Source organism: Macaca thibetana, chromosome 20 (genome assembly GCF_024542745.1).
Source record: "Macaca thibetana thibetana isolate TM-01 chromosome 20, ASM2454274v1, whole genome shotgun sequence".
NCBI classification, from domain to species: domain Eukaryota; kingdom Metazoa; phylum Chordata; class Mammalia; order Primates; family Cercopithecidae; genus Macaca; species Macaca thibetana.
This window is the reverse complement of record NC_065597.1, coordinates 47,113,936-47,135,080: the sequence shown is the minus strand read 5'-3', so window position 1 is coordinate 47,135,080 and position 21,145 is coordinate 47,113,936. Positions and strand designations below refer to the sequence as shown.

At 56.5% G+C, this 21,145-nt stretch overlaps 3 protein-coding genes across 4 annotated transcripts in view; all 3 read right to left on the bottom strand.

Annotated features, from left to right (window-relative positions):
- Positions 1-21,145, bottom strand: part of VKORC1 (vitamin K epoxide reductase complex subunit 1) — a 502,856-nt gene that overhangs the window by 42,536 nt on the left and 439,175 nt on the right. The window lies entirely within an intron of this gene.
- PRSS8 (serine protease 8) lies at positions 11-5,304 on the bottom strand. 2 transcript variants are annotated; one of them, XM_050773534.1, is made up of 6 exons: positions 3,962-5,303; positions 3,704-3,721; positions 1,791-1,953; positions 1,249-1,520; positions 996-1,162; positions 11-902 (listed from the first exon to the last, which is right to left on the bottom strand). In XM_050773534.1, the coding sequence occupies exons 1-6, from the start codon at positions 4,044-4,046 to the stop codon at positions 576-578; spliced, it is 1,032 nt and encodes a 343-aa protein (XP_050629491.1). In that variant the 5' UTR covers positions 4,047-5,303; the 3' UTR covers positions 11-575. The 2 variants fall into 2 exon arrangements, with proteins under 2 accessions (XP_050629491.1, XP_050629492.1); XM_050773535.1 differs by lacking the exon at positions 3,704-3,721 and having other exon boundaries at positions 3,962-5,304.
- Positions 6,955-19,718, bottom strand: PRSS36 (serine protease 36). Its single transcript, XM_050773403.1, has 16 exons — positions 19,706-19,718; positions 19,536-19,589; positions 18,984-19,019; positions 18,751-18,786; positions 18,362-18,524; positions 17,697-17,977; positions 15,049-15,215; positions 12,840-13,086; positions 12,594-12,723; positions 11,989-12,245; positions 11,733-11,896; positions 10,975-11,212; positions 10,721-10,862; positions 9,760-10,025; positions 9,562-9,683; positions 6,955-8,976 (listed from the first exon to the last, which is right to left on the bottom strand). Exons 1-16 carry the CDS (start codon positions 19,716-19,718, stop codon positions 8,698-8,700), a joined length of 2,595 nt encoding a protein of 864 aa, XP_050629360.1. The 3' UTR covers positions 6,955-8,697.

Sequence of the window (21,145 nt, the reverse complement as noted above, 5' to 3'; positions counted from 1 at the left end):
GCACGGCGAGTTGTGCTCAAACATTTTAATCCTTTCTGCCCTGTTACCCCCACCCCAGATCCAAGCCTCAGCCCAGTTCCGGTGGGGGCTCAGTCCTCCGGAGTCCAGGAGTCAGGGCTCGGGGGCACTCAGCGGCCAGTGGGCAAGATTGGGGCCTTTCCTGTCCTCGAAGCTGCACAAAGGCAGCCCCAGCCCAGAACACAGGGAGAGGGCAGAGGGATGTGCCCATCAGGCTGGGTAGGCGGGCTGGGAGCAGTCTTCCAGAAACAGGTGGCAGCCAGGGCTCATTTTCATAGCCAAGGGTCCCAGGAGCTTGGCCAATGGGCTGGTCCACAGTGGAGGAGGGGCCAGAGGCTCTGGCCATCGCTACAGGCAGTGAAACTCCTGACTCTCAGTTATGATCTCAAAGAGCACACCCAGAAGAATGGGCTCAAAGATCAAGATGGGGCCCCAGCCTCCCGCAGAGTCCTGGAGGAAGGAGTGGCTCAAGCCAGGCCCTGGGTCCAAAAGCCATCAGGGAAACACCAGGCTCCTGTCCTTGAGTGTGATGCATCCATCCTGGAAGCAGGACCAGCTCAGTGCTCGCTGAGCCATGGGGAGAGGAGACCCAGAGCCAGGCCCAGAGGCAGGGAAAGGATGGGCCTCAGCAAGCCCTGGGCTGGGGCAGAGTTGAAGGCCAGGTGGCTGCTACAGAGGTTGCTGTCGGGCTGGGACTCCTGGGTTTGGGGCACCACACGAGGCTGGAGTTCTGTCGCCTTGCTTTGGATCCAGGAGGCATAGCTGGAGGCCAGAGTGTACACACCAGGCCTGTTGCGGGCCCCACAGGCATCGCCCCAGCTCACAATGCCCGTCAGGTACCAGAGACCCTCCACAGGGCAGGAGAGTGGGCCCCCAGAGTCACCCTGAGGAGAGAAGCCACACAGCAGCCATCAGGACCCGGCCAGGCCTCCTTTCCCAAGTTGCACTGGTTATCTGCCTCCCGGGCCTGTGCTTACCTGGCAGGCGTCCTTGCCCCCCTCCACGTAGCCGGCACACACCATGTCCTCCTGGACAAAGTGTGGCTCCTCAGGCTTGGCGTCGATGTTGTACAGGCAGTTACACGTCTCACGACTGATCAGAGGCACCTCAAGTTGCTGCAGTGGCTTGGGTGCCGGGAGGCTCACTGTGGGGGCAAAAGAGGCTTACTCTGGGCCCCTCCCCGAGTCAGCTGCCCCTCCACGCTTCTAGGCACCCAGCGTCCCACCTCACCTGAGGGGGCCACATGGCCCCAGCCAGTGACAGTGCAGTGGAGGCCGTTAGGGAAGGAGGCGTTGGCTGCAGGGAGGCAGATGGGTCGGATGTAGCGGGAGAAGGTGACAGGGCTGCTGAGTTGGAGGAGTGCGATGTCACCCTGGGAGCCCTCCTGGAGGTAGCTGGGGTGGGTGATGATGTACTCCACGGTGCTGACCTTGGCGTCCTCAGAGTAGGAGTCCAGCTGGTGGGCTCCCAGCCTGACCTCATAGGATTCCTTGCTGTGCTCGCTGCAGGCAGGCGGCAAAGGCTGAGACCCAGGAGACCTCTCCTTGTTCCCCAACCCCTGCTGCGAACCCCTGATTCCGATCAGCCCCTTTTAGGTCTCAAATTGCACCTTAGTTTTATCCTGTAACCTCTGACCCCTCACCTTCACTCCTAACTGGTCCTTCCAGACTTAACTGACACTCTCAGACCCAACCCAAGAACCCCAACCTCTGATCTGGATTGACCCATGAACTTTGACCTCCAACCCACTTTTGACTTTCACCATTTGGTACCTGGGGAAGCAGTGAGCAGCTGACAGCACCCACTTCTCAGACACGAGAGAACCACCACACACATGGACGCCTTCATAGGTGATGCTGACCTGCCAGGGCCACTGACCGGGGACTGCATTACTGCCACCTGTGATACGTGCTTGGGGGGCCACACCGCAGGGGGCTGCCCAGGGAGGAAAGGAAGGGGTCAGGTTGTTAGCCTGGCCACTCCTACGCAGCCCAGGAGCTCTGATACAGAGCTTGGGAAGTGGGTTCACAGGAGTCAGCACCCCTTTGTTCCCTCCCAGGTGTGGGCAGTTCTGCCCCTTCTGTTCACTACCCATTACCTAATTCAGGTCTCAGGGCAGCCTCCCTCCTTGCAAGCCTTCTGTCCATCCCGCCCCTTACTTGTGTCTGAAAATCCCCAATCTGACCAGGCCACAGTCCTGCTTAAACCCTTCCCTGGCTCCACGAGGCCCTTAAGATAACATTCCAGACAACCATGGCACTGCCATCGGACCTGGTCGTCCTCTCTGGACCCTTCAGTCATGTACATCAAGCCACGCACTTGTTTACCTGGGACCTTGGCTGATCCAGGTCACTCTACCTGGAATGCCCTTCCCCATCCTTACTGTCTGGCAAACTTCCCTTTGCCTGTGGATGCTTGACTGGAACAGCAGCCCCTCCGTAGACAGGCGGGCTCCTGCTGGCTGAGTTGGGCATTGCCTCCGAGTCTAGTACCCCCCCACCTCCACCGTGCTCCCCGAAGCTACCCAATCTCACAATTGTTCCGGAGTCCACAACTGTGTCTGTTTCCACCACACCAATCTGGGTGTTCCCTAGGGGCAGAGTCCCATGTCCGCAGTGCCCGTGGCATCGTGGACATGGGTTCAACCAACCAACAGCAGAACTGGGCTCCCGTGACATGAATGTCTAGTTTCCAGGACAGCCCCAGCCCCAACCCCATCGAGGCCACTGTTTGGAGTAGAACCCAACTGCTCTTCACAAAGTCTTCTAAGAGCAGAGAAAACTGCAGACCGGATCCTCCTCTCCCTCATCATCATGACAATAGCCACTATTTAGAGAGCCTAGCGGCTGTGCCAGGCCTGGGAGGGGCTTTCGTTTCCTCATCTCCCTGCATCCTCTCCACAGCCCCAGGAGACGGACATGACCAGCTTCATTTTAGAGGTGCGGAGTCTAAGCCTTAGAAAAGTGGGGGGACTTGGTCAATGACACACAGCCAGTGCATGGGGAAGCCAGGATTGAAAGCTGGTCTGACTCAGAACCGGGTTGGGTGCCTTCCAAGAAAGGAGACCCTTGGTTTGGTTCCCACAAAACCACCTCGAGGATGGGAACAGTGGCTCACACCTATAATCCCAGCACTTTGGGAGGCTGAGGCAGGAGGATCGCTTGAGCCCAGGAGTTCAAGACCTGCCTGGCCAATATAGTGAGACCCCCATCTCTACCAAAAATAAAAACAAAAACAAAAAAACACAATTAGCTGGGTGTGGTGGCATGCACCTGTAGTCCCAGCCACTAGGAAGGCTGAGGTGGGAGGATCACGTGAGCCCGGGAGGCTGGATCACTGAGCTGGCCGTGAGCTGTGATGGTGCCACTGCACTCCAGCCTGGGCGACGACAGACCCAGACCCTGTTTCAAAAGACAAAACCAAACCGAAAAAATCACTTCAATTGCCTCACTTTGGGAGTCAGACGTGGATCTGAATCCCAGCTGCACCCTCACTGGCAGTGTGCCCTGGGCAAGTCTCTGCTTCTCTGCCCGTAAGGTGAGGGCTACAACCCGCCACTCTGGGAGCCCTAAGAGAATCTAGTTGGAAGGCAGCCCAGCCGAAGGCCAGGCACTGGTTAAACCCCAGGGGAATCCGATCCAAGTCACCTCCCCCTCCCCTCCTCCCTCTCTGAGGAAAGTCTCACCTTCTGCCCCTTCCGCTCCTAGAAAGAAAGAAAGAGGAGGGGTGAGTAGGGAAGACTCGGGTTCCCTGACCCCTTAGCACCCACCGCTGCTCCAGAGGGCTGGCCCCTTCCCTGGCAGAGCCGAGGTGGGAAAGGGAGGCCAAGAGCTAGGGAGGCCGTGGGTTTTCTTGGGCCCCAGACAAGGGCGCACCCCAGAAAATGATCACGCTGACTTCCTCCTGTGCATTGTCCCCACCCCGCCCCCATGTCTTCACTTACCTGTCCCCGACCGGAATAATCCAAGATAGAGCAGAATGGCCACAGCCCCCAGCTGCCCAGGCCCCAGGACCCCATTCTGGACCATGGCCCAGGACAAGGGCCCCTGGGGCAGACTCCAGGCGCACAAGGTAGGAAGCCTAGGGGTGGTGTCGAAGGCAGGACCCAGATGTTGGCTCAGAGGGAAGGACCCCAGAATCCGGGCTGGAAAGGGGCAGCAAGTGTCCAAGGCTGGCCTCTAAGGCAGGGAGCAGCCGCAACGGGAGACGCCTGGAATATCTGCAGCGAGCAGTGTGGACAAGTCACCAGCACGGTCTGGCCACGCAAGGTCCTCCCAGGAGCGGCTGCACCTACCTGCCCGCCCCTCCCCTGGCCCCGCCCACTGGCTGGGCCCCACCAGCTCCTCCTGCCACCAAAGTCATGAGTCCTTTCAGGGCCGCAGGCCCGCGTGTGTACATGTATGTGTCTGTGTGTGTATGTATGTGTGTGCGTGTGCATAGTCCGTTTGTCCCGGTGTGTAGTGTGTATATGGTGTGGGTGTATGCGTGTGTAGGCTGTGTGTATCCCCTTAAGTGGTGTGGTGTGGGTGTGCATGCACATGCTGTGTGTGCGCGCACATATGTAGGCTGTGTCCCTGTGTGTGTAGTGTGTGTTTGAGTGTGTGTGTACGCATGTGCATGTGGTTTGTGTGTGTGCCCGCAGTCTCCCTGGAATGTGATAGACTCTCCTCCGCCTCAGGTCTTTCAGGTTATCTCAGGCCAGTTATGCCCCCCAGGGCCTGGCCCCAGCCCTTATTATCTGGAGCCACAGCCACTCCTCCCTCCTTCCCTCCCTCCTTAGGCTGGGTATGGGAGCTTAAGACACTAGGGTCAGCTCCCCGCCAGGCTCTTTCTGCGAAGCCTCCACCTGACGGTGGTGGTGAGCTTGTGGAGCAGCAGCAATCATCCCACAGACATTTCCTGAGTGCCTATGATGTTCCCAGGTGCCCAGGACAAAACAGGCACCAGCTCCGTTCCCCTTGAGCCCTGAGCTCATGGTGAAGTAGGGGTGACACACTTCGATCAAATAATCACCAACAGGCTGGCAAGGTGACTAGTCGGCTTTGGGAGGCTGAGGCTGGAGCATCGCTTGAGGCCAGGAGTTCCAGACCAGCCTGGGGAATATAGCGAGGCCTCATCTCCAAAAGAAATATAAAAATTAGGCAGGCATTGTGGTGCATGCCTATGGTCCCAGCTACTTGGGAGGCTGAGGCGTGAGGATTGCTTGAGCCCAGGAGTTCAATGAAGCATTGAGCGTGGTCGCACCACTGTACTCCAGCCTGGGCAACAGAGGGAGACCCTGTCTAAAAAAAATAAAAAATAAAAATAAATTTTAAAAATTGCAATTACACAATAATTTCAAGCCAGGAATAGCGATGAAAAAGAATGGCATGAGCATACTGCAGCCTGGCAAAGGCTGGCATTGTGAAAGGGTCCTGGAGGAACTGCCTTGGGAACTGAGACCGAAAGGCGTTATAAAAGGTGGTAAGGTGAAGATGCGGGGGATGGATTGCAGAGGGCAGAGGCTCAGGGAAACAAAGCCTGCCGTGTGGCTGCAGTGGGGATGAGGCATGTCCTCTTTGAGGGCCACTCTGGCCGTTCAAAACACCTGTTGAGGCTGGGTGTGGTGGCTCATGCCTGTAATCCTAGCATTTTGGGAGGCCGAGGCAGGAGGATCACCTGAGGTCAGGAGTTGGAGACCAACCTGGCTAACATGGCAAAGCCCCGTCTCTACTGAAAATACAAAAAAATCAGCTGGGTGTGGTGGTGCATGCCTGTAATCCTAGCTACTCGAGAGGCTGAGGCAGGAGAATCACTTGAACCCAGAAGGCAGAGACTGCAGTGAGCTGAGATGGCGCCACTGCCCTCCAGCTTGGGCGACACATCGAGACCCTGTCTCAAACAAAAAACAAAAGACAAAAAACAAAAAACACCTGTTGGGTCTGAGCTTCAGGAAAAGCAGAGCCTAGAGTCCTCACCTGCTTTCTGGAGACCAGATGTCTGGGGTCCAGGCTGGAGGTCAGGTTATTCCTGGGGTGGGTGAATGGGAGGGGCCTGACTGGAAGGAGTGTCTTAGCTGGGAGGAGGGGGCAAGACATGGGGCCTGGTGGGTGGGTTTCAGTAGAGGAAGGGGTAAGTGTAGTGTTTGTGGAGATGGCATGGGGTGACTGACTGGGTATGGGAGCAGGTGGGGATGTATGCACTGTGAAGATCCTGGGGAGTATTATAGCTGGCATGTAGCTGCTAAGGCTAAGCCTGGCTTCGTAAGAACCTCTGCCCTTCTCCTAAGCCTCCCAGTGAAAACTTCCAGCTTCCCTTTAGGCCCTTTACCCCCTTCCTCTTCCTTCTCAAGCCAGAGATTGTGCCTAGCCCGAGAGGCGACCCCTCTGCCACCCTCATCAGCTGGCTTTCACCCCCAAACCTATCCTTCCCCAGGTCCCCATTTGTCCTTTTTCTTTCTCTTTTTGAGACAGGATCTCACTCCGTTGCCTAGGCTGGAGTTTAGTGGTACAATCATGGCTCACTGCAGCCTTGAACCCCTGGGCTCAAGGGCTTCTCCCTCCTCAGCCTCCTCAGTAGTTGGGATTACAGGTGCATGCCACCATGCCCAGCTAATTAAAAAAAAAAAAAAATTGGCCGGGCACGATGGCTCACGCCTGTAATCTCAGCAATTTGGGAGGCTGAGGCAGGCGAATCACGAGGTCAGGAGTTGGAGACCATCCTGACCAACATGGTGAAACCCCATTTCTACTAAAAATACAAAAATTAGCCAGGCGTGATGGCATGCACCTGTAATCCCAGCTACTCAGGAGGCTGAGGCAGGAGAATCGCTTGAACTCGGGAGGTGGAAGTTGCAGTGTGCCGAGATTGCGCCATTGCATTCCAGCCTGGGCAACAGAGCAAGACTCCGTCTCAAAAAAAAAAAAAAAAAAAAAAAAAAAAAAAAAAATTGTGGAGCTTCAATGTGGTGGCTCACACCTGTAATCCCAGCACTTTGTGAGGCCAAGGTGGGAGGATCACTCTTCAATATTAGGAGTTTGAGACCAGCCTGGCCAACATGGTAAAACCCTGTCTCTCCTAAAAAATACAAAGAAAATTAGCCAGGTGTGGTGGTGCATACCTGTAATCCTAGCTACTCGGGAGGCTGAGGCAGGAGAATCACTTGAACCCGGGAGGCCAAGATTGTGCCACTGCACTCCAGCCTGGGCAACAGAGGGGACTCTATCTCAAAATAAATAAATAAATAGGCCAGATGCGGTGGCTCATGCCTGTAATCTCAGCACTTTGGGAGGCTGAGGCAGGTGGATCATCTGAGGTCAGGAGTTCAAGACCAGCCTGGCCAACATGGAGAAACCCAATCTCTACTAAAAATACAAAAATTAGCTGGGCATGGTGGTGGGCATCTGTAATCCCAGCTACTCAGGAGGCTGAGGCAGGAGAATTGCTTGAACCTGGGAGGTGAAGGTTGCAGTGAGCCGAGATTGTGCCATTGCACTCCAGCATGGGCGACAATAGCAAAACTGTTTCAAAAATTAAAAATAAATGAATAAAATAAATAAAAATACAAAAATTAGTCGGGCGTGGTGTCTTGGGTCTGCAATCCTAGCTACTTGAGCTGACGCAGGAGGAGTGCTTGAACCCAGGAGGCGGAGGTTGCAGTGAGCCGAGATTGCACCACTGCACTCCAGCCTGAGCATTAGCGTGAGACTCTGTCTCAAAAAAAAAAAAGGTGGAGATGGGGGTCTTGCTTTGTTGCCCAGGCTGGTCTGGAATGCCTGGACTCAAGTGATCCTCCCAAAGTGCTGGGATTACAGGCATGAGCTACTGCACCCTGTCTCTGGTTTTGCTTTACTTTTTAATTGTACATTCACTGGCTGGAAACCACCTTCCCTTCTCCTGTGCTCAAACATCACTGGTACTACCTCTTCCCGATCCCAGCCAGGGGTGTCCACATGTGTCCCCACTAGATTGGGAGGGCTTTGTGGGCTTATATATCAGACTCCAATTGTGCCACGACTTAGTAGCCACCAGGGAACAGGGGTTGAATGAATGCAGGAAGGTGCAGGTAAGCAGTGGGTGAGGGAGTGGGGTTCACATACAAGGGACCCAAGTTCTGGGCAGAATGTGAAAGCAGTGGACCCTTGAAGGGCCCATGTGTTGTGTGTGTTGGGGGGACACATCGGAGCATCATGCATTGAGATGTGTCTATGGCAGGCAGCGAGGGCAGCAGGTCTGAGCTGGGGTTGAGATGTCCAGCACGTGCTGAGGGTGCTGACTCCACTGGACAGGTGACACACAGCCAGCTGGCCACCCGACCTCCCTGCCCTGGGGCAGGAATGAAGGAATCGCTGCCAGGTTATCAGGGTGCATTTCCTGAGAGCCCAAGACCTGACTCAGAGGCCGGAGGAGGGAGGAGGGAGGGGACCTCCCCCTTGGGCTTCCGGCTTAGCCTCTGATGCCCAGCCCCTCAGCCTGCCCACAGCAATGCCACAAGGCCACACAGGTGCCTGTGTTTACACCTTTACTGTCCCGCTCCTCCCGCCACCCCCAAGGATTCCTAGGTTCAAAATAGCCCGGGCATTGAGGCCCAATTAGGTGGGTGGGGCCCTTGAGATTCCAGCTGGCTGGGCCACATTCCAGCCCCGCTGGGCGGGAAGTAGAGGGTGGAGAAGGGGGAAGTGGCACCGGGACCCTAGCCCCTCAGCTCTGGATCAGGAAAGTCAGCAGGAGCAGGAAGTGGACTGCACGCGGGGATCCTGAGGCTTTGGCCAGTTCTGGGGGACACAGGTTGCTGCCTCCAGTGGGCCAGTGTGGGGAGCCACTGGAGGGCAGGAAGTGGGCCTCTCCCACTGTCTGGGAGATCCAGGCCTCTTCAGGACCAATGGCGGCAAACAGCTCCCGGCTCCCTTGAACAGCCATGCCCACGAGGACCCAGGAGCCTTCTGTCGTCTGGCACAGGAGAGGCGGTGCTGAGGTCATCTGCAGAGTTGGAGCGAGGCCACGTGGGTCTGCTGCCCTTCCTCTTGGTCCCCTGCCCCTTTCCCCAGGGTCTGGCCACGAAGCACTCTGGTCTGCATCCCTAGACATCCAGGTCCCCAGTTTCTCTCCGGAGTCCAGCTAGGGTCCCATTTGGGGCCAAACACCCAATAATTCCAGTCCCGGCCAGATGCGGTGGCTCACGCCTGTAATCCCAGCACTTTGGGAGGCCAAGGTGGGCGGATCATTTGAGGCCAGGAGTTTGAGTCCAGCCTGGCCAACATGGTGAAACCCTGTCTCTACTAAAAATACAAAAATTAACCAGGCGTGGTGGCGCATGCCTGCAATCCCAGCTACTAGGGAGGCTGAAGCAGGAGAATTGCTCGAACCTGGGAGGTAGAGGCTGCAGTGAGCCAAGATCGCGCCACTGCACTCCAGCCTGGGTGACACAGCGAGACTCAGTCTCAAAAAAAAAAAAAAAAAAAAAAAAAAAAAAAAAAAAAAATTCCAATCCTGCTCTCTCTCTAGGGTACCACAGTCCAACACTGCCTCTCTCCTGCCTACTCCAGGATGCCCAGGCCCCTTTACCTCACACCTGTTCTCCTGCCCCTCTGCATACAGGACACAGAGGGTTCCAGGGGGCAGGATTCCCTGATAGAGGCAGTGGCAGATTCGTGGTGTCAAGATGGAGACAGCGGCAGCCACAGGGACTGGGGAGAGGAGACAGAGTTGTTCCAGGGCTCTGGCCTCCAGCCACTCCTTGTTCCCGCGACCCAGGAGTCTCACCTCGGTCCTGGGGTTCTTTCCAGCCCAACACCCAGCAGCTGGCCCCCGGAGGGATACCCGCCGGGTGGAGACAGATGGGCAGGGCTGATGGGGAGGGCTCCACCCGGGAGCTCAGCTCCAGGAGGGCCAGGGGGGGCCTGAGTCCCAGGTGCCGGGGCAGCTGGATGCTGATGACCAAGCGGGATACCTGGTGGCCCTGTGGGAGGGGGCTGGCCCCTGCCCGGCCCAGATACACTTCAATGTAAGGCACTGTTGTAGAGCCTGGCCTGTTGGAACAAGGCCCAATGTAACTTTCTGTTCCTCCTATTGCAGGCAAAGTCCTTCCCAGCCCAGGGGAAGGATGACTCTCTGGGGTCATGCCACTCACTCCTTCATCATCCCTCCTTCCAAATCTCCCTTCCAGGTCAAAACATCTCCCAGTGCTGTAAGATTCTTCCCTCACGCCCCACCCCGGACAGAGTCTTGCTCTGTCGCACAGGCCGCAGTGCAGTGGTGCAGTCTTGGGTCACTGAAACCTCTGCCTCCCGGGTTTGAGCGATTCTCCTGCCTCAGCCTCCCAAGTAGCTGGGTAATGTTACAGGTGCCACCACCCCTGGCTAATTTTTGTATTTTTAGTAGAGGGGTTTCACCATGTTGGCCAGGCTGGTCTTGAACTCCTGACTTCGTGATCCACCCGCCTCAGCCTCCCAAAGTGCTAAGATTACAGGCATGGGCCATTGCGCCCGGCTGCAAGATGCTTAAAGGAGACTATTCCACTATTTTAAGAGTCCTCTGGGCCAGGCACAGTGGCTCATGCCTGTAATCCTAGCACATTGGCCAAGGCAGGAGGATTGCTTGAGGCCAGCCTGGGCAACACAGCAAGATCCCATTGTTAATTTTTTTTAAACAAACAAACAAACAAACAAGTCTTTGGCTCTGTTCCATTCTCCCTTCCTGCCTCTCGCCCCTGAGTAAGACCCACCTGAGGACACAGTGAGTGGCTGCCAGGACCCAGCCTGGGGCCAGAAGGATCCCAGTGCAGACTCGATCGCCAGCCACATGCACCTCTGCCAGCCAGGGCCAAAGGACCCCCACTGGAGCAGCCTCCGGCCGCAGGCCACAGGCTAGGGAGAGGAGGTGGCCACCTCAGTTGGGGCCCCATGGCTGACCCCTGAGCCCCTGCCACGGGTCTATGCACCCCCAGGAGCCCCTAGAGCCCAAAGGCGTCCTGCTCACCACCATGCTGTGTGTGTGGGGGACAAGTCTGTGTCTCAGTCTCCTCCCCATCAGGGCCCCAATCCCAGGTTAGCTGGTCCTCCAGGTAGGCTCCCTGAGTCACATGGCTGATCCATGGGCCATGGGTCTGCACAGGGAAGAAGGCTCGGGGACGTAGACAGCCACTGGGGAAGTCTCTGATTCCAGCCAGAAACCAGGTCCCCTCCTCCTGGCACAAAAGGCTCCAATGCGAGTCATTCTGCAGCAACAAAGTGCGTGTGTTACTTGCCTCTGCCTGGGTGCAGAGAATATCAGAACTCCTGGGGCTTTCCAGGACTCCAGATTTTCCCATTTGCAGAAATATCAAGTTCCACATTCTCCAAATCAGGCTCCAAATGCTAATTTGTGTAAGAATTCAGCCCTCACTTTAGGATTCTCCTTAAATCCAGGGATAGAGAGAAACCATAGCACCAGCTCAGAGCCCGCCTCAGCCCCTTCCCAAAAGTTCTCCAGGGCCAGGCCCCGCCCCCAGTTCGTTCTGGCCCCGCCTCCACTTCGGCTCCGCCCCATTCCCAGTTCCGCAAGTCCCGCCCCTCCCTAGAGCCCACTCAGACCCGCCTTCCCCAGGCCCCGCTCCCTCCCTAGAGCCCACTCGGACCCGCCTTCCGCAGGTCCCGCCCTCTCCCTAGAGCCCACTTGGACTCGCCTTCCACAGGCCCCGCCCTCTTCCTAGAGCCCTCTCGGACCTGCGTTCCGCAGGCCCCGCCCCCGCCGCTTACCCAGCAGTGGCCCGCCTCCTCCTCCTCCTGGTAGGCAGGGCAGAGCGCGTGCGGCGGGTCTCCCGGCAGCGGCACTGCCGCCCCCTGGCGGCCATACAGGCAGTGGCACCACCAGCCGCCTAACAGCTCTGCCTCCAGCAGCGCGCCTGGGCCAAGCGCGGGTTCTGGAAGGGAAAAGGCAGGGAGCCCGCGCTGCGGCCCAGACGGCCCCTGCACCGCCCGGTGCCGCCCCGGCCAGCGCCGGGCCCCAGCTCACCCCCGCGGCCCCAGCGGGCCAGGCGGCAGCGGCTTCCGGGCAGGAAGTAGTGTTCCGGGTGGGGTAGGCACACGGGCCGCGGAGCCGCGCTCAGGTTCACGGGCGTCCGCAGCTGCAGCAGCGCCAGGTCCGAGGCGTCGTCCCACGAGGCATTCTCGTGCTGCACCAGGCGTGCCACCCGCTCCGCGCGCGGGCGCGAGGGTAGCAGCACGCGCCAGGCGTCGAGGTCGCGGGGCGGGCTGTCGGAGCTGCTCGGGCTGCGGGATAGGGGGCGAGGGACGTGGGCCGGATCCTGCACACATGGCTAGAAACCTCGCACCCCTGGCTTAGACTCGCCTGGCGAGGATCCTGCATCCTGGTGGATCCCCACGCTACCCCCATTCCAGCGGCTCACTCACACCCCCGCCTCCGGGATTGAACTTCTACCATGCCTCTATCCACCCCTGCCAGGCCAGGACCCCTCTTTTTGTGCTGTATCCTACACCTCCGAATGGGATCCCACACGCCCCACACCCCCCAGGGGAGGGGCTGGGGCCAAATAAATGGTGTCTCAGGCTGATGTAGGGAGGGGCAAGGATCGGCTTGAAACGTAGATTTTCACTCACTGCAGAAAGCAGCTGGCAGGTGCCAAGACCCAGCTTTCAGACACCAGTGCCCCATGGCAGGGTCTGGATCCTGGTACAATCACCTGGGCCTCCCAGGGCCAGGCCCCTGGCCGCGGGGCCTTCCCGCACTCTGAGAGGTGAGAGACCTGGGTCAGTGGGCCTCCTGCACCCTAATCACTCCCAGCAGTCTCCATCCCAACTCACTCTCCCACGTCCCACTCACATCCAGGGGTGCCGCCCACTCACCCGGCAGGGCAATGGTGCAGTTCTCCCTGGGCTCCTGGGGATCTGACTGGGGCTTCTGAGGCTGGGTTGGAAAGACAGGCCCAGGCTCTGAACCCATCACCTGTTCCCGTATCCATGCCTCATAGGTAGCCACAGCAGTGAAAACTCCAGGCCGGTTTCTCCGTCCACAGCCGAAGCCAAAGCTGGTGATTCCTGCCTGGAACCAGCGGCCGCCTTCCTCACAGACCAGGGGCCCCCCAGAGTCACCCTAGTGACAGATGACTGCATGTCAAGGGGTCAGCCCAGGGACCCACCCGTTTATACTGGCCTCCTCGAAAAGGTCCTGCCCCTTCTTTTGGCCCACGATACACCACCTTCTCCTTTCTCCTAGAAACCCTCCTTGGCTAGGCCTTGTCTTCTGCATTCCCTGGGGCTCTAAACAGAAGAAAACCCTGTAAGCAGAAGGCCGATGGCAGCCAGAGCCAAGAGCACCCGGGGAGTGCATTCAAGACCACGAAAGAGAATCCTGCAGGTGTCATCAGAGCCAAGTGATTCTTGTCCAGTTACTAGCTCAAATAATTCCCCTCCCTCCCTTCCTTCCTTCTTTCCTTCCCTTTCTTTTTCTTTCTTTCTTTTCTTTTTTGAGACAGCCTGGGAAATGCTCTGTTTCCCAGGGTGGAGTGCAGTGGTGCAATCTCGGCCCACTGCAACCTCTGCCTCCCGGGTTCAAGTGATTCTCCTGCCTCAGCCTCCCGAGTAGCTGGGACTATAGGTGTACACCACCGCAGCCGGCTAATTTTTGTCTTTTTAGTAGAGATGGATTTTCTCCATGTTGGCCAGGCTGGTCTCAAACTCCCGAGCTCAAGTGATACGCCTGCCTTGGCCTCCTAAAGTGCTGGGATTACAGGCGTGAGCCACTGTGCCAAGCCAGTTCCTCTCCTTTTTTGAGACGAGGTATCACTATGTTGCTCAGGCTGGTCTCAGACTCCTGGGCTCAAGTGATCCTCCTGCCTCAATTTTCTGACTAGCTGGGATTACAGGCATGAGTCACTGCTCCTGGCGATGCTGTCTTTGGTTTTTAAATTCACTTGGCCTTGGCTGGACATGGTGGCTCATGCCTGTAATCCCAGCTACTTGGAAGGGTGAGCCAGGAGAATTGCTTGAACTCAGGAGGTGGAGTTTGCAGTGAGCCAAGATCGTGCCATTGCACTCCAGCCTGGGCAACAAGAGCAAAACTCTGTCTCAATAAATAAATAAATAGCCGGGTGCGGTGGCTCACGCCTGTAATCCCAGCACTTTGGAAGGCTGAGGCAGGCAGATCACCTGAGGTTGGGAGTTCGAGACCAGTCTGACCAACATAGAGAAACACCATCTCTACTAAAAATTAGCTGGGTGTGGTGGCACATGCCTATAATCCCAGCTACTTGGGAGGCTGAAGCAGGAGAATCGCTTGAACCTGGGAGGCAGAGGTTGTGGTGAGCTGAGATCATGCCATTGTACTCTGCCCTGGGCAACAAGAGCGAAACTCCGTCTCAATAAATAAATAAATAAATAGGCCGGGTGCGGTGGCTCAAGCCTGTAATCCCAGCACTTTGGGAGGCCGAGACGGGCAGATCACGAGGTCAGGAGATCGAGACCATCCTGGCTAACACGGTGAAACCCCATCTCTACTAAAAAAAAATACAAAAAAGTAGCCGGGTGAGGTGGCAGGCGCCTGTAGTCCCAGCTACTCGGGAGGCTGAGGCAGGAGAATGGCGTAAACCTAGGAGGCGGAGCTTGCAGTGAGCTGAGATCCGGCCACTGCACCCCAGCCTGGGCGGCAGAGCAAGACTCCGTCTCAAAAAAAAAAAAAAATAAATAAATAAATAAATAAATAAATAAATAAATAAATTCACTTGGCCAGGCGCAAGTGAATACAAAATTAGCAGTCTGTGGTGGTACATGCCTGTAATCTCAGCTACTTGGGAGGCTGAAGCACGAGAGTCGCTTGAGTGGTGGGGGTGGGGGGAGGGGGAGCTTGCAGTAAGCCGAGATTGTGCCACTGCAGTCCAGCCTAGGTGACAAAGTGAGGCTCTGTCTCAAAATACACAAACAAAAAAATACACGTCAATCCCATTGCTTGGCAATCTTGTCCTCCTTTTGCAGATGAGGCTAGGAGAGATGTCATTTATCTGTTTGTCACCGGTTAGGACTCTGGCCCTGCCAGGCAGGTGCAGGGGCCTTCCCTCACCTGGCAGGTGTCCCTGCGGCCCTCTGGGTAGCCAGCACACAGCATCCCTGGCAATATCTGGAGAGTGAGGTTGAAAGGACCGGGCTGGCTGTAGAGACACTGACAGGTGGCCTCACCCAGCAGCCTTAGCTCCACTTCCTGTAGCACCCAGGGGAGAGGTAGAGGATCTGGGGGCAGAACCAGAGAGCAGGTGCTGTGAGGCAGGTATGGTGTCCCCAGTTCCCAGGATTCAGGTTTGCCCCCTGCGGCTGCTTCTTGGACATCAGCTAGATGCCCCATGGCCTCTCAGCCCATCACATTCACCACATCTCCTGCTGCTTCTCTCTATTCTTTCTACTTCTTCATCTCAGGAATGGTCCCATCAAGCTCCTAGTGAGAGCTGCCATGCATGGTTGTGCAGGTTGTGCACTGCAATAAAGGATGCAATTTAGGGACTATAATCATTAAGTCTGAGCTTTCATGTGGAGTTGTATTGGTCCGGAGACATCTTTTCTCAAAGATGCCATATGGACTTGACATGATCCTGTCTCGAGTTGCCAAGCATGGAATCTGGGTGTCATCCCTGTCTCCTCTCTCAACTCCCCTCCTCCAGTCAGTTCCCAGTTCATGAAAACCTCTCATTTGTGACTTCTTGGCATTCTCACCAACTACCCTCATTGAGGATGCATAGCTTTGGGCCTGGATAACTGACCCAGTCTTCTGATCCACTCTTCACTTCAACAATGAAGAGGAAGGTTACTCAAGCTCATTTCTCATCTCACCAAGAAAAATAAATGGATCCCACTGTCTAAACCTGGTGCTGCAGCCCCATCCTGCTTTTTAGGATCCAGAAAGGTGGGGGGAAGTACAGACAGAACTCCTTCCCCACCACATTCAGAATCTGAGGTCAAAGGCATGGTGGCTCACGCCTGCAATCCTAGCACTTTGGGAGGCTGAGGCAGGTGGATCACCTGAAGTCAGGAGTTCAAAACCAGCCTGGCCAACATGGTGAAACCCCGTCTCTACTAAAAATACAAAATATTAGCCGGGCATGGTAGTGAGTGCCTGTAATCCCAGCTACTTGGGAGACTGAAGCAGGAGAATGTGCTTGAAGCTGGGAGGTGGAGGTTGCAGTGAGCCTAGATCGTGCCGTTGCACTCCAGCCTGGGCAACAAGAGCGAAACTCCGTCTCAAAAAAATAAAAAATAAAATAAAATAAAATAAAAATAAATAAAAAAGAATCTGAGGTCAGGTGATGGCTGAAGCTGTACTTGGGGCTCACCAGGGAAGTTGGGGATTGTCCTGGGCATCCCTGGAGCTGGTGAGTGCTCTGGCCCTCAGTCTGATCTTAAGGCCTTCATGGTCGGCCCTCAGCAGCCTTTGCAGCCCAGGTGCCTGTCCCCTTCTCACTCCAGCCTGGCATCCTGGCTCTTCTTCATCTAACATGGCTTATCTGGGTCCTTATCTGGCCTTCATCTCCCCCTGTCTTCCTGCAATGCACCCTCTCTTTGAAAACCTCTGCAGAAATCTACTTCTCTGGGTGCCCATTGTCAGGATGGCCCTGGCCCCATTCACACAAACTTCCTGGGGCTCACAGTGACGCTTCCTTGTCACCTCCTGCCCTCATGGGACCTCCACAAGCAGAGGCTGTGGCATCACCCCCTGCAGCACCTTCCGAAAGCCCCCAGGATGGGCACAGGTCTGACCACGGCCGATGGGGATATTTGTGGGGACCCTGGGAGCATGGAAAGCTTGGGTGATGGGGATGAGGGGGATGGAGATTCGGTCTATCCCCCCCCACCTTCTAACATAATGTGTGCTTATTTATTGAACTTGTTGTTTGTCTCTCTGCTAGGATGTAAACTCTGAAAAGGCAGGATTTTGGCTTTTTATGTTCACTGGTGTCTCTCTAATGCCTAACACAGTGCCTGGCATGTAGAAGGTGCTCAAGAAATATCTTGAGTGAAAGAATGACTGAGTGAATGACGGTGGGCAGGGAGAAGAGAGGAGGTGGGGAGCACAGAGATGAGTGGGGGTGGATAGGATGGGAGGAAGGCAGACGGGAGGGAGGCACAGATTGGCATTCACTGAACATCGATTATAGGCCAGCCTTGTGCTTTACTGCTTTACTATAGATTACCTGAGGTGAAATATCTAAAGTGCATTGGTTATTGCTATGCCAGGCACTGTCCTATGAACTTTACATGGATTTTCTCATTTAATCCACCCAACCACCTCTTGAAGTGGGCATGGCTATTTTCCTCGTGTTACAGAGGAGGAAATGTAGTGGGTGAAGCGCTTTGTCTGACATGGTAGAGCTGGGATGGGAACCCTAGTCGGAGCCTAAATCCAGGAAAGAAAAAACTGGAAAGAAAGGTGAGGGAATGGGGTGCCTGTGGGTGATTCCGTGGTCTTAGTTTGAGAATCCTTGTGGGGAGAGGGCTCCATGGTGATTGGCGTGGGATTCATCTACCGACCCGCAGAAACCTACCGTCCAAGATTCCCACCAGGCTCCTCTCTGTGGCCCCACATCCCGAAACCCCGCCCTAGGAACCTCACCTCCAGAAGCCCCGCCCTAGAAACGTCACCTCCCGAGGCCCCACCCTAGGAACCTCACCTCCTGAAGCCCCACCTCCCCGAGGCCCCCTTTCTTGTCCTGTGCCATTCACCTGCCTCCTGGACGTCTCCCCAGCCGGTGGCCCAGCAGGCGGTGCCGTGCACGAAGCGGTGTGAGGCGCGGGGCAGGCAGACGGGCCGCACGGCGGGGCCCAGGCTGGCGGGTGAGGCCAGGTGCAGCAGGGCCAGGTCGGCTCCCAGCTCCACTTGGCTGTAGTTGACTGGCACCACGATGGCGGCCACTGCGCGGGTGTGCGCGCCGTCCAGGGGCCCGTCCTGGGAGTGCACGCCCAGCAGTACTGACCACTCGGCCGCGGGCTCCAGCGTCCCGTTCCTGCGCTCGGCCGGGGCAGTAGGAGGTTAGGTTGACCCTATGGAGGGGGCAGACCCTCGTGGGGGGAAGGGGCTCAGAGCCAGAGGGGCAGGTGCTATCCGATCCAGATTTGGTGCTGATACTCCTCAAAGGGGAAGGGTAAATCCGATCTTGAGGTGGTGGTGGGGGGTCATTGGAAAGCTGGGATTCAGACTCGGATATTCAGTGGAGTGGTGGGACCAGTATGGCAGCCTTGCCCCACTCAGAACCATGATGCCTTGAAGAGCACCTCGCTTTGGGGACAGCTCGGCTCCAAATTATGAAGTGGGGCGGGAGGAGGGGATCAACTGCGGGGGCGGGGCTGGCCTTTGGCGGAGAGGGGCTGGGTCCAGGGCGAATACTCACGTCATGAAACAGTGAGCAGCAGAGAGGACCCAGGAGGGGGCGATGAGGGAGCCCCCGCAGATGTGGCCACCCCCATGGTGCAGGCTCACCTGCCAAGGCCAGGTGCCCGGCTGCGCGTCTGAGCCCCCCACGATGCGGGCCGAGGGCTCAGAGCGCCCGCAGTCTGCAACGGGGAGCCGTGGAAGCCAAAGCCCACCTCAGGTTCCCCACTCCAGAAGCCCAGGTAACTCAGCACGAAGCCCCGTCCTCCACCCATTTCAGTTTGCCCTCTGAACAAAGAACATAGAGGACCCAGGCTTGTCTACATTTCTGGTCTTTTCCACCTCCCTCATGGCCTGACCAGCCTTAGCCTCCTTTAAGGTCTGAGGGTGCCAAGGCCTCTTCCTTACCCAGATCTTCAGGTTCTTCCTGGGTGGGACTGAGAGCTGGGAGCCAGAGGGTAAAGAGAAGAGGACACTTGTGACTTCCAGACCTGCACCGCCCAGCCCCACTTCCTGCTCTCCAACCCTAGACCCTATCTTCCCAATTCCCTGTCTATTCAGCAACCCCTGCCAGCATCCATGCCAGTCCTCTGGTCTTTCCTGCCTCTGCACGTGACTTTCCCCCAGTCTGGCTGCCTTACCTGAGTCCTGGAAGGCTCCTGGGATGGGACTGATGACTGGAAAGACAGAGGCAGGCAGGAAGAGGCTGGTGACTTGCACTCAATAGATGCCTTCCCTGACTCCCTCCCCTAGCCTCCTAGCCTCCATCTCCCCAGGGCACCCAGGCCTCCCTCTCCCTCCTCTGATACACCCTCGCCTTCTGCTGCCTCACTTCCTTCCTTCTGACATCCTCCTCCCCACACAGAACCCAGGAATCCTGCTCTTCAGTCCCCCAGGTGCTAGGACCCAGGCCCTTTGCAGCCACTTCTGTCCCCTGAGGTTACCAAGCATCACAACGGGGAGGAGCAGGTGCCTGGCCATGGCGTTAGAGTCAGAGGAGGCACAGCCAAGTGAAGGTCTGCTCCCTGCAGGGCTCTGTCACTGCCCAGGCAGCCCGTGACTCCTGATCGTCCCAGGGGCAGCCCCACCCTCCCTGGCTGGAGCCCATCTCTGGAAATCTGAGAGGATCTGGGGCTGGAAGGAGGAAGTTGGGGAGCCTGAAGGCCCCACCCAGAGCCCTGAGCACATCTCACGTCTCTGGAGGCCCAGGGTGGGGGTGGGGGACAGGTGTCCTAGCTCCAGGACACCTGTTGGGTGGGAGAGGGAGAGATGAAAAACACTGTAGGCAAAGGTCAAAGAGGAGGACAGTGTTCTGGGTCCTTGATGAGCAGTGGCCCTTAGGACAAGGGAAGTGGCCCCTCACGGGCATGACTCATCGGAGACCTCACCTCTGTTTGGGGTGCGGCTGCCCCAGTGGCTTGGCCTTTTCTTCTCACACAGCTCTGGTTACTGGAGCTGCTGGCCAGGTCCAGGACAGGAGCCCTAGGGAATTCAATCCCATCCCAACAGAAGGATCACAGATTCCAGCAGGTTGGGCAGGGCATAGGGACCTTGGGAGGGGGCTGGGCAGGCTGGTGAGGTTGAAAAAGCCTCCACCCTGCTCTGTGTTCCAGTGACAATGCTCTCAGCTGCCCTGTCACTTACTCTGTGTGACTTTGGGAAAGTCACCCAACCTCTTGGTGTGTATCAGTAAGAGCCCATTTAAGGGACGTATGACTTGGCCGAGCACGGTGGCTCACTCCTGTGATCCTAACACTCTGGGAGACTGAGGTGGGAGGATTACTTGAGGCTAGGAGTTCAAGACCAGCGTGGGCAACATAGCAAGATCCCATCTCTACAAAAAACTAAAAAATACAAAAATTATGAACGGCAGGGCTTGGTGGTGCACACCTGTATCCCAGCTACTTGGAAGATGAGGTGGGAGGCTTGCCTGAGCCTGGGAGGCCGAGGTTGCAGTGAGCTATGATTGTGCCACTGCACTCCAGCCTGGGTGACAAAGCGTGACCCTGTCTGAACAACAACAACGACCACAAAAATAAGAAAAATAAGAAGAAAAAGAGGAAAGAAACATATGACTCTTCAAAGAGGAGTTGAAAAGAGTTTAAGGAAGAAACTATAGAGATGTAGGCAGGGTCAAAGGAAACCAAAGAGGCCAGGTGGCTCATGGCTGTAATCCCAGCACTTTGGGAGGCCGAGGCGGGCAGAGCACCTGAGGTCAGGAGTTCAAGACCAGCCTGGCTAACTTGGCAAAGCCCCATCTATACTAAAAACACAAAAATTAGCCGGGTGTGGTAGAACTCACCTGTAATCCCAGCTATTAGGGAGGCTGAGGCAGGAGAATCGCTTGAACCCAGGAGGTGGAGGTTGCAGTGAGCCAAGATCGTGCTGTTGCACTCTAGCCTGGGTGACAAGAGCAAAATTCCATCTCAACAACAACAAAAAAGGAAACCAAAGAGGGATGGTAACGCACCCTGGGGCCAGCAATAATGGAGAGCCCTTGCTACCTGCTGGCCTGAAGAGGCAGAGAGAGGCAGTTACTGGAATCCAGCAAGAGCTGCAGCTGTGGAACAGATAGCTGTTAGGAGCCATGGCCTTTAGTAGAGAAATGCAGCCTTTACCAGCAGAGAGGGAGCTGGGAAAGAAAAATCCCCATCTCTCCTCTCATCCTCTCTATTTTTTTTTTTTTTTTTTTTTGAGACGGAGTCTCGCTCTGTTGCCCGGGCTGGAGTGTAGTGGCCGGATCTCAGTTCACTGAAAGCTCCGCCTCCCGGGTTCCCGCCATTCTCCTGCCTCAGCCTCCCGA

What these genes read in the sequence shown, in the direction of transcription:
- PRSS8 (XM_050773534.1), bottom strand. Translation starts at nt 4,046, where the DNA reads ATGGTCCAGAATGGGGTCCTGGGGCCTGGGCAGCTGGGGGCTGTGGCC. An exon ending in GCTGCTCACTGCTTCCCCAG is followed by an intron (nt 1,521 to 1,790) that starts GTACCAAATGGT and finishes GCCTGCCTGCAG; the next exon opens with CGAGCACAGCAAGGAATCCT. An exon ending in GGGGCAAGGACGCCTGCCAG is followed by an intron (nt 903 to 995) that starts GTAAGCACAGGC and finishes TTCTCTCCTCAG; the next exon opens with GGTGACTCTGGGGGCCCACT.
- PRSS36 (XM_050773403.1), bottom strand. An exon ending in AGGAGGCGGGCCACTGCTGG is followed by an intron (nt 11,213 to 11,732) that starts GTAAGCGGCGGG and finishes TTGTTGCTGCAG; the next exon opens with AATGACTCGCATTGGAGCCT. An exon ending in GCCACTCACTGTGTCCTCAG is followed by an intron (nt 10,026 to 10,720) that starts GTGGGTCTTACT and finishes TTGTTCCAACAG; the next exon opens with GCCAGGCTCTACAACAGTGC.